This window comes from Nanorana parkeri, unplaced genomic scaffold (genome assembly GCF_000935625.1).
Source record: "Nanorana parkeri isolate BGI_ZX_2015 unplaced genomic scaffold, ASM93562v1 scaffold3820, whole genome shotgun sequence".
NCBI classification, from domain to species: domain Eukaryota; kingdom Metazoa; phylum Chordata; class Amphibia; order Anura; family Dicroglossidae; genus Nanorana; species Nanorana parkeri.
Genome location: NW_017310088.1, coordinates 5,248 through 16,126, shown reverse-complemented (window position 1 = coordinate 16,126; position 10,879 = coordinate 5,248). Strand labels below are relative to the sequence as shown.

Below are 10,879 nucleotides of genomic sequence, written 5' to 3'. Positions count from 1 at the left end.
AGAGAGCAGCAGTGAGCGGTCTTTATTACAGGAGGGGGCGGAGACAAGACCAGTCACCCTGCACAAGAAGAGAGCAGCATAGAGTGGTCTTTATTATAGGAGGGGGCGGAGACAAGACCAGTCACTCTGCACAAGGAGAGAGAGCAGCAGTGAGCGGTCTTTATTACAGGAGGGGGCGGAGACAAGACCAGTCACCCTGCACAAGGAGAGAGAGCAGCAGTGAGCGGTCTTTATTACAGGAGGGGGCGGAGACAAGACCAGTCACCCTGCACAAGGAGAGAGAGCAGCAGTGAGCGGTCTTTATTACAGGAGGGGGCGGAGACAAGACCAGTCACCCTGCACAAGGAGAGAGAGCAGCAGTGAGCGGTCTTTATTACAGGAAGCTCCGAGTCTCACTACACTACAATGTAGTTTGTTACAAATTGTTTATCTCCTATATACTGGTGTATATATGTGTACTTCCTGTGTGTTTAGCTGTCGGTCCCTTTAAGGCCCCCGGAGACCAGGGACAGCCCCCGTTGTATTGATCGGATGGTCCGGAGTTCCCAGTTCAGAGGCTCAGAATGTTTCCAGCACAGATGTGAAAATGGACAAGACGATGATTCACAGAATGTGCGCGGCTGGGACAGCGACGGACGCACGCGGAGGCCATCGTACCAGCATCGGGTGGCTGTGCAGCAATGCGATGACGGAATCTCTCTCCATTCCTTCCGCCAGTCCGGTGATATTCAGGGTCTGCAAACGAGGAGGAAACAGCAAAATCAGTCACATGACCGCCAACCTCCATTTACAGGGAACCTCGGATGGTTTTGGGTCACCTGGATTCTTTTTAGGGATTTTAAAGTGAAGATTTTGTATCTTTTTTTAAGCAATTTGTATACAATTTTCATTGATCAAATAAACCCCAGACTGGAAACGCATTGCGCAGCAGCGTTCCCTATCCACAATGTCACCGGGAGCGCGCGCCCCTTATTCATTTATTACAGGTATTTATAGAGCGCTGACAATTTTACACAGTGCTTTACATAGTTGCACATTCACATCAGTCCCTAATATTGAGGAGCTTACAATCTAAGGTCCCTATCTCACATGCATACATAGAGGGCCTACTTAGAGAGGAGCAAATTAACCTTCCAGCGTGACTTTGGAGTGTGGGGAGGAAACCGGAGTACCCGGAGGGAACCCACGCAAGCATGCAGAGAACATGCAAACTCCATGCAGATAGTGACATGGCCGGGATTTGAACCGGGGACCCCCAGTGCTGCAAGGCAGAAGCGCTAACCACTCCGCCACTGTGCTGCTTACCGAGGGAACGGACCAGCCGAATTCCTGCTCCGTCACACCCGTAATGAGTCGCCCCTGCCCCCCCCCCCACACACACACCTCCTTATATGCTGTGATATTTGTGCGACACAGAAATCCTGCACACATAACTAAATGCTGACTTCCTGTGCTCCCCCGCTCCATCTAGTGGCCATAATGAAGTATTACATTACATTTGAAAGAAAATATGCCAAGAACATTCGTTTTTGCCTCTTTTTGCCCAGAACAAAGGATCCAGAGATCCCCCCCCCAAACACACCTCCTTATATGCTGTGATATTTGTGCGACACAGAAATCCTGCACACATAACTAAATGCTGACTTCCTGTGCTCCCCCGCTCCATCTAGTGGCCATAATGAAGTATTACATTACATTTGAAAGAAAATATGCCAAGAACATTCGTTTTTGCCTCTTTTTGCCCAGAACAAAGGATCCAGAGATCCACAGGACGAATGGCTCTGTATATTGTTCATATATATAGACCCCGTAGTGGGTTTGCAGCTACGTTGTAACCAGCCTGAGCTTGGTTCATGTTATCTGTGATCACTAGGTGTCTCCTAACCTCAGGACATTGATTATTTCTGCCTGCTGATGTTGAGCGGTCTCCAGTAATTACTGGGAGAGGCAATGGTGTATTGTGTATGTCTGTCTTGGCCAATCACTGGGGCTTTTATCCCAGTGATGTGAGCTGAGGTTGATGAGTGGGGTGGATAAATATTTGGAGCAACCTTTCAGAAGGGTCCCTGGCTTCTCAGGTTGCTGCCTGGAGAGGATGTCATTGTGGGGGCCTGGTCCTAACCCTCAGGAATCTAAGCTGGTCTGCGTCAGGGCCCTGGAGAATCAGGAAGATGGCCGCCTGTTGGAGCATCTTCAGAAGAGTCTGCTATGCTGCTGAAGAATGTCCAGGAGAGCATGGGGGAAGCTACTGCCAGATGGACATTGCATGGAGACTTCACTGCTCACCTGTATTAGGTACCTGTGACTACTTGCACGGGGTTAGAGGACAATGTGCATTGGGAGGCGACTGAGATATCTAGGGCCACGAATCTGAGACATCATCCATTTGTCTTGCTGACATGAGAAGTCCTTATATTTTGCTGTTTTGGGGTTCTCTGTGCCCCTATGCCTCTCTCATGTAACTGAGCAAATAACCTATATAACCTCCAAAGTGTCTGAAGCCTTATTGTTGCCATTGGCGGGTCAGTGCCTGGTCCGGTGCAGCTACAAAGCAGGTGACTACTAGCAAAGGTAAGGGAGGCCCATCATGTACCAGCAGCTCCTGCTACCATAGAATGCATTGGAGTCAATGGGGAGGGCGCAATGGGCTTTAAATGTCTCCTGAGGGTTAATGAAACTCCCTTCCCTTCATCCTGAACCTGTTCTTGCGCCACAAAAATGGCCCCTCGTTGGCTGTGAACATGACAACAGATGTTGAGGAACGGAGAAACCCCGCCCTTTGTTTAACTAAAACAAGTGATGTGATCGGCACGGATCACGAGGGTTCGCTAGAAAACAACTCTATGTGATTTTGTCTCTGTGCGGTCCAGCAAATTTTACCTAATCAGCACACATGGTGACATTCGAGACTCAATCCGCAGTTACGCCGTGCAATCACTCTGCTCATCCCTCGTCACCCATTTACAAAGACTAAAAAAGAACGGATGAAGCTGCGCTGCTGGAACTATAACTATAATATATTAATACCTAGAGCAGCTGTATGTGAAAGGAGAAGGTATCCTTAGATTGAACGAGAGGGTGGTGTTACAGCGCTAAGCCCTCGTTCACACCTGAACGTTTTGTAGCGCGTTCTACGCTCGACGAACGCCCTACAAAACGCTCAAACATCTAAATCCCATTGTATTCAATGGGTCTGGTTCCCACCTCGGCGTATTTCCGCCCGTCCCTAACGCGCTACAAAACGGCCCGCGCCTGGAAAGGTCCAGGTACTACTTTGGGCCGTTTTGTTGCGCGTTTCCATTGGGATACAGCCAAGTAGCCATCGGAAACGCGCGTCTGTCGCGCAACTTTTTTACTGCGAACAGGGGTTAAAAAACGCGCGACAGACGCGCATAGGCAGTACGCCTAGGTGTGAACGAGACCTGAAGGTTAAACTAACGAGAAGTGTACTCTACCTAGTGTCTTTTTTTGTGGAAAAAAAAATATAAGACACTGTCTTATTTTCGGGGAAACGCGGTACTAGCAAGTCCAATGAAATGCTATAGATTGTTTGATTATCTTATCCTTTTGGTGTTCCAATGTATTATTTTCTTTTCCTATGGTGACTCACTCATTTTTAGTATCAGATTTGATACTTGTTCAAATTAACGGATGCCTAGCTTTTTTTGATTTACTTGCTGATTGGTTGTCAATCAGAATCAATTAGTAGAACACATATATACCAGCGTCCACCCCATTACCTGACATCTGCCTTTTTTTGAGAAAGTCACATGACGAAACGCGTCAAAAAAGGCAGAGTCATTTGCACACGAGGAGTCTACATAGCGGTTCTTGAGCTGTCTTACCGGCCGGACCTCCTGTATTTTATATGCGAGTTACTATATGTTTTCATAAACCCGTATGCTTCTACCTACTTCACCATGAGGGCTCTTTTCTTCTTGATTCCTAAACACTGCGCGGATCCCCGAGAGATAGTTCGCTGACAGCGCATCTCGCAGAAATGATCTTTGTGTATGCGGGACATCTCCAGCACCGCATCGGATACACTCCCTCCCGGCTAAGCTTCAACGCGGGAAGAACTGAGTTTTTAATTGGTACAAGATCGTGGACCTGTTTGCCGTTAATCCAAAAATGTGTTTACTTCATTCTGGTGAGTACCCGTCCACAAGGGGGCTGCTGATCGAACTCAATAAGACCAATAGTACCCACCTTGTGTTTTCTCTTCTGACTTTTAGACATCATCTATTGAACAACAACAATTTTTTCCTATCCTCCGATACCTTTTTTTTTTCTCGCAAGAATACCGTTAATTGATTGATAAAACTTTTTGTTTGTTTTTCACTGTGTGGCTATCGGGATCTTTTTTCGATCATTTAATGTAACATTTTCACCATTATTTGTTATTATTCCAACTTGTCACGTTCTTCCACACACGTGCTATTATTAGCTTTCCGTTTTTTTTTTCTTTGTGAATATTTAGCATCTTAGCTGTTATCATTTTATTTCTTTGCTACATAATTCTTCACAGGCGGTGTTAAACTCACAGTTCCTTTTATACACTTTTTAAGGAACACTTGATGATTTTTATGTGAATATTTAAACTATATCACTGATTACACTTCTCGTTAGTTTAACCTTTAGCGCTGTAACACCACCCTCTCGTTCAATTTACAAAGACTCTCCGCTATATTTTGCCCAAAATTGACTTCATGCTGAAGCAGGTGTAATGTGTTACTTCCAGTGGGAGGACGTGTCCTCGAGGTGCCATCATTGGCTTTCCATTATTGACCTTTTTATCATTTACTTATCTATCTTTTATATAATAAATGGAAATATTCAGCCGTTCGCTGTGGTTATGTCCTGGAATATATATATAATATAATATATAATATGTGTCTGTACAATGCGGAGACAAGGAAGGTGAGGATATGTTACCATCGCAGCGCCTATGGAAAGGATTTCCTCCTCAGATTTTGCCTTCAGACAATCCAGCAATGACGCCGTATCACAGCCAGACACGTTGGCGATTATCTGCAACAACAAGATGGCTTCTGATTACAGGACGGCCGAGGCTCAGCAAGGTGTGATGTCCCCCCTGACACCCCTCTCTGTGGCCTGGACACCAGCTTACTCCTCATCTCTATCCTCTCTTCCCTCCTCCTCATCTCTATTACTACTGACCCCTGCGCTCTGCATTACATACTACTGACCCCCTGCGCTCTGCATTACATACTACTGACCCCTGCCCTCTACACTCTGTTACTTACTACTGACCCCCGCACTCTGTGTTACATACTACTGACCACCGCACTCTGTGTAACATACTACTGACCCCCGCACTCTGTGTTACATACTACTGACCCCTGCACTCTGTGTTACATACTACTGACCCCTGCACTCTGTGTTACATACTACTAACCCCCGCACTCTGTGTTACATACTACTGACCCCCGCACTCTGTGTTACATACTACTGACTCATACTACTGACCCCCGCACTCTGTGTTACATACTACTGACCCCTGCACTCCGTGTTACATACTACTGACCCCTGCACTCCGTGTTACATACTACTGACCCCTGCACTCCGTGTTACATACTACTGACCCCTGCACTCTGTGTTACATACTACTGACCCCTGCACTCTGTGTTACATACTACTGACCCCTGCACTCTGTGTTACATACTACTGACCTCTGCACTCTGTGTTACATACTACTGACCCCTGCAATCTGTGTTACATACTACTGACCCCAACGCTCTGCATTACATACTACTGACCTCTGCACTCTGTGTTACATACTACTGACCCCTGCACTCTGTGTTACATACTACTCACCCCTGAACTCTGCATTACATACTACTGCCCCCTGCCCTCTGCATTACATACTACTGACCCCTGCGCTCTGCATTACATACTACTGACCCCTGCGCTCTGCATTACATACTACTAACCCCTGCATTACATACTACTGACCCCTGCCCTCTACACTCTGTGTTACTTACTACTGACCCCTGCGCCCTGTACGATAGAGATACATATATACTACTGACCCCTGAACTCTTCAAGCCTGTCCTAGCATTTAACAAGCCTTGCTAGATAATCTATGTACACGTGTTGTACCCCGGTGACCTTGGATCTCTTCCATGTAATTCCGGTGGATCTCCTCTCCGGGGTTGCTGACCCCTGCACTCTGTGTTACATACTACTGACCCCTGCACTCTATGTTACAAACTACTGACCCCCGCACTCTATGTTACAAACTACTGACCCCCGCACTCTGTGTTACATACTACTGACCCCTGCACTCTGTGTTACACACTACTGACCCCTGCACTCTGTGTTACATACTACTGACCCCCGCACTCTATGTTACAAACTACTGACCCCCGCACTCTGTGTTACATACTACTGACCCCCGCACTCTGTGTTACATACTACTGACCCCCGCACTCTGTGTTACATACTACTGACCCCTGCACTCTATGCTACAAACTACTGACCCCCGCACTCTGTGTTACATACTACTGACCGCCGCACTCTGTGTTACATACTACTGACCCCTGCACTCTGTGTTACATACTACTGACCCCCGCACTCTGTGTTACATACTACTGACCCCTGCCCTCTGTCTTACATACTACTGACCCCTGCACTCTGTGTTACATACTACTAACCCCTGCACTCTGTGTTACATACTACTGACCCCTGCACTCTGTGTTACATACTACTGACCCCTGCGCTAGATAATGTCTTTCCAAGAACAGCCAGAACTTACATTCCGCACAAAGTTGATCTCCCCGACAGACCTGGCGATCAGCCCCGGCATAATGGCCACCCCGCTCTCGGCGATGGCTCGGTGGAACAAGCCCTTGGCTAGTGGGGACAGGACCTGTCAGAGGAAGTCAGGGAGAGATTAGATACAATGTATCACGCTCCGGAAACAGTATATTCAAGAGAACCTGTCAGCACAGAAATATGAGAACTGACATCGGTGACTTGTCTGTAAAGTGCTCCAGGGCTGTCATTCTCATCCTTGCTTCATTCTGGTAAGGAGAGATATATGGGGGCGTGGCTACTGACCTCCTGAGGAAAATGCTCGTTTCCTGGCTGTCTGTGGTCTTGATACTTTGAGAAGCTGCCCTGGACTTGGGATATTTGGGCTGAGACAAAGGTTGGCTGCGTGTGGTCAGGACTTACCAATGCGGAGACGCTGACCCCACCAGCGGACTCCCCGAATATGGTGACGGAGTCGGGGTCCCCCCCGAAATCCGCAATGTTCTCCTTCACCCAGCGCAGCGCCTCCACCTGATCCAGGAATCCGTAGTTCCCCGCAGCTTGGCTGTCCCCGGAGCTACGGCAAACAAATGTTCCAGAGATCATGTGACAAGTCTATAACCAATGGTCTTCACCCCAAATTTACAGTCTCCTCCTCCACTCTTTACGGGAGTCAAGCAAATGAGGAGAATAGCGGAGGTGATAGTTCTACCCCGGGGGCCACTTACCTGCCGGTGCTCCGAGGGGATGAACATTACAATTCTAGAAGTCAACTTGTCACAAGAAGCCTAAAAAAATCCCACCGGTCATGTGATGGAAAATACACGAAAAGTTTCCTTTACCAAAAAATGACATCACAAAGTGCAATGCAAAGCGTGGGATGCCGCGGTGTAACGCACGCCGCCACTGGACTCTAGAGAAGAGGAGGCGTGTTCTCTGGAGCGACCAATCACGCTTCTTTGCCTGGCAATCCGATGGGCGTGTCTGGGTTTGGCGGTTGCCCCAGGAGAACGGTACTTGCCTGGCACTGCATTGTGCCAAGTGTAAAGTTTGGTGGGGGGCGGGATTATGGGGGGTTGTTTTTCGGGGGTTGGCTCCGCCCCTTAGTTCCAGTGAAGGGAACTCTTAAGACATCAGCACACCAAGACATTTTGGACAACTTTGTGGGAGGAGTTTGGGGACGGCCCCTTCCTGTTCCAACATGACTGCGCACCAGTGCACAAAGCAAGGTCCATAAAGACACGGATGGGGGAGTTTGGAGGGGAGGAACGTGACTGACCGCACAGAGTCCTGACCTCACCCCCATAGAACACCTTTGGGATGAATTAGAGCGGAGACTGCGAGCCCCTCCCCCAACATCAGTACCTGACCTCACAAATGGTCCAACATTCCCATAGACACACCCCTAAACCTTGTGGACGCCTTCCCAGAAGAGGCGGAGCTGTTATAGCGGCAAAGGGCGGAGCCAACCCAATACTGAACCCTACGGACTAAGACTGGGGGGCCATTAGAGGGCGGAGCCAACCCAATACTGAACCCTACGGACTAAGACTGGGATGCCATTAGAGGGCGGAGCCAACCCAATACTGAACCCTACGGACTAAGACTGGGATGCCATTAGAGGGCGGAGCCAACCCAATACTGAACCCTACGGACTAAGACTGGGATGCCATTAGAGGGCGGAGCCAACCCAATACTGAACTCTACGGACTAAGACTGGGATGCCATTAGAGGGCGGAGTCAACCCAATACTGATCCCTACGGACTAAGACTGGGGGGCCATTAGAGTTCATGTGCGTGTAAAGGCGTCCCAATACTTTTGGCAATATAGTGTAGGAGCGCGCAGCTGTGTGTGCTCTTTGTTCCCTGGCTGCGCTTTGCTCTGACTCATGATAAAAATTGAGCAATCATCACGGTTCCTGATTATTGTTATCACTGCGACAGCCAATCACAACAAAAAAGTAAATAAAGAAATAAAACAGTTGAGATAAAATAAAAGGATAAAAATATGATAAAGTAATAAAAAAATAATAATAATTACCGTAAAACAATAAAATGTACATTATAGATGGAGCCAAGGATCTTGGGAAATGTGATGGGGGGATGGGAAGTTCTGACCAAGGGGAGGGCAAGAGGAGGCGGAGCCAAACTTGACTTATAAAGGTAAAGTCCAGATCTACCTATCTCCGGATCGCCTGATTTGAGAGCCGTGTGTGTGGCGGCTTTACCTGAAGAAGCCCAGAATCCCCAGCCGGTACTGGATGGAAACAACTATGACATTTTCGTAGGCGCTCAGGGCGGAACCCTCAAACATCGTGGCTCCTCCCATAACTAATCCGCCTCCGTGAATGAACACCATGACCTGGAGAGAGAAAACCAATAAAAGATCACTGAGCCTCCTGTCCTCCCCGCCGGTCCCACCCAAAGGCTTCCCCCACATCCGTTCACATGCACCAGAGCTGCACACATGGCGACATTAGCGGGAACCAAACGGTGAGCTGACCCCCTGAATCGGGTGCACCGCCGCAGTGGCCTATCTGTGCCATAATACCACCATCAGCTGGGACTGGAAACGGCCATTTTTAGACCGAACCAAAATGTATAAAATTACAAATGAAAAAACTATAAAGTTTGTATTAAAGAGCACCTGTCATGATAGAACTATAAAGGCTGCCGTTGTTGGCCTCCTTGTGAAAATGTGAGGTGCCTGGCCGTGTCCGTCACAGATCCGGAACAAACGTGCACACTTAGTCCTTACCATTGACACTCAAGGTCAAGTACTAAAGCATCACATGACATCCAGGCCCCTCGCATCCTCAGGCAGGGAGCCCTGAGCGATGGCAACCTCCCTTAGCCTGTTATGACAGGTTCCCTTTAAGCTGAAATTTAAGCAAGAAGTGGCTGTGCTGGTTCCTGCAATGTTACCGGGGAGGCACAGATGCTGGCTTGTGATCTCTGGGGATGTTTCATGCACTGCAGCTTTGACAGTTACACATTTCAGGCAGGGAGATTGATGGTAGGTGTCAGGAGATGGAAATCAAAGCCACACACCGAGGAAGCATGACACAGGTCCTACATGGGGGCTCGATAAAATGCTTTCTGACTACCGACGATTGCTATGATCCAGTGACGTGCTGGGTGAGGCACCCCTCCATCCCGCCAAAGCTCCTCCCGTCCAGCCGAAGCTCCGCCCTGTTTAATTGAAGCCCCACCCCCAGCTTGGTAACCAAGCTGTCCCTCACTGTTTTTTTTTTATTGGACAGCTTGGACCCATGGCGCTTTGCCATTGGTCCAAGCCATCCACAGAGCTCAGGCCTCTAACACAGAGTAGAGGCTGTGACAGCTCTTGCCTCACCAAGTTAGGTTACACTAGCAGTGGGGAAGCCCGCCGCTGTGCAACCTAACTACCTGTCAGGAGCCGGATGCAGCGCCGCCTGTAATTAGGAGGCAGCGACAGGTGACACAGCGGGGAGGAGGGGGGGGGGAGGCTTTCGCTGCTGTGTAACCTGATAGAAGCCGATCTGAATGGAGAAAAAGCCGTCAGCTTCTCTTCATAATACTACGTGAGGCCAGTGGCGTCACAAGGGGGGTGCGCCCCACCATTGGAGGGGCGACACCAAAATGACCGACAGTTATTTTGGTGTCACCCCTTATGAAATGTCGGGCACTCGGTCACGGCCCGAGAGCCCGGCAGTGTCAGGAGAGAGGAGGGGACCCGGCGGCATACCTCATCCCGCCGGGTGAACGTTCCCTCCTCTCTCTGCCGGCGGCCATCTTGGTGTCAAAAAAATGACGTCATCGTGCACGCACGGCAACATCACGCGCGTCCCCGCCCCCAGGTGACGCCCAGCCTCCCCTGACCGCACGTCCCTGCTATGACCCGGCAATATCTCCCGCCGTCTGCGGCATCTGGGCACTCACGGGTAGTTTGGCGTCCTGTCCGCGGTCGGCCGGGGTGAAGACATTGAGGTAGAGACAGTCCTCGGATATGGGCGGGATCACAAATTTGGCTTTGACCACGTCTATGATAGTTTTCATCATGGCCGGGTCCTGCACACACCTGTGAAAGGAAGAATACAGATATCGGATTAGAGGGGAGGAG

At 49.1% G+C, this 10,879-nt stretch overlaps 1 protein-coding gene and 1 long non-coding RNA gene across 2 annotated transcripts in view; both read right to left on the bottom strand.

Annotated features, from left to right (window-relative positions):
* Positions 1 to 10,879, bottom strand: part of LOC108803515 (cocaine esterase-like) — a 15,776-nt gene that overhangs the window by 4,191 nt on the left and 706 nt on the right. Inside the window, exons 2-6 of the mRNA XM_018575352.1 lie at positions 10,699 to 10,837; positions 9,006 to 9,139; positions 7,201 to 7,354; positions 6,779 to 6,892; positions 4,936 to 5,031 (exon numbers count right to left, since the gene is read on the bottom strand). Of these exons, the coding sequence (XP_018430854.1) occupies positions 4,936 to 5,031; positions 6,779 to 6,892; positions 7,201 to 7,354; positions 9,006 to 9,139; positions 10,699 to 10,837 (637 nt within the window). The remainder of the gene's footprint in view (positions 1 to 4,935; positions 5,032 to 6,778; positions 6,893 to 7,200; positions 7,355 to 9,005; positions 9,140 to 10,698; positions 10,838 to 10,879) is intronic.
* Positions 679 to 1,356, bottom strand: LOC108803517. Its single transcript, XR_001942288.1, has 2 exons — positions 1,306 to 1,356; positions 679 to 735 (listed from the first exon to the last, which is right to left on the bottom strand). It is a non-coding gene; the product is annotated as an uncharacterized LOC108803517 (long non-coding RNA).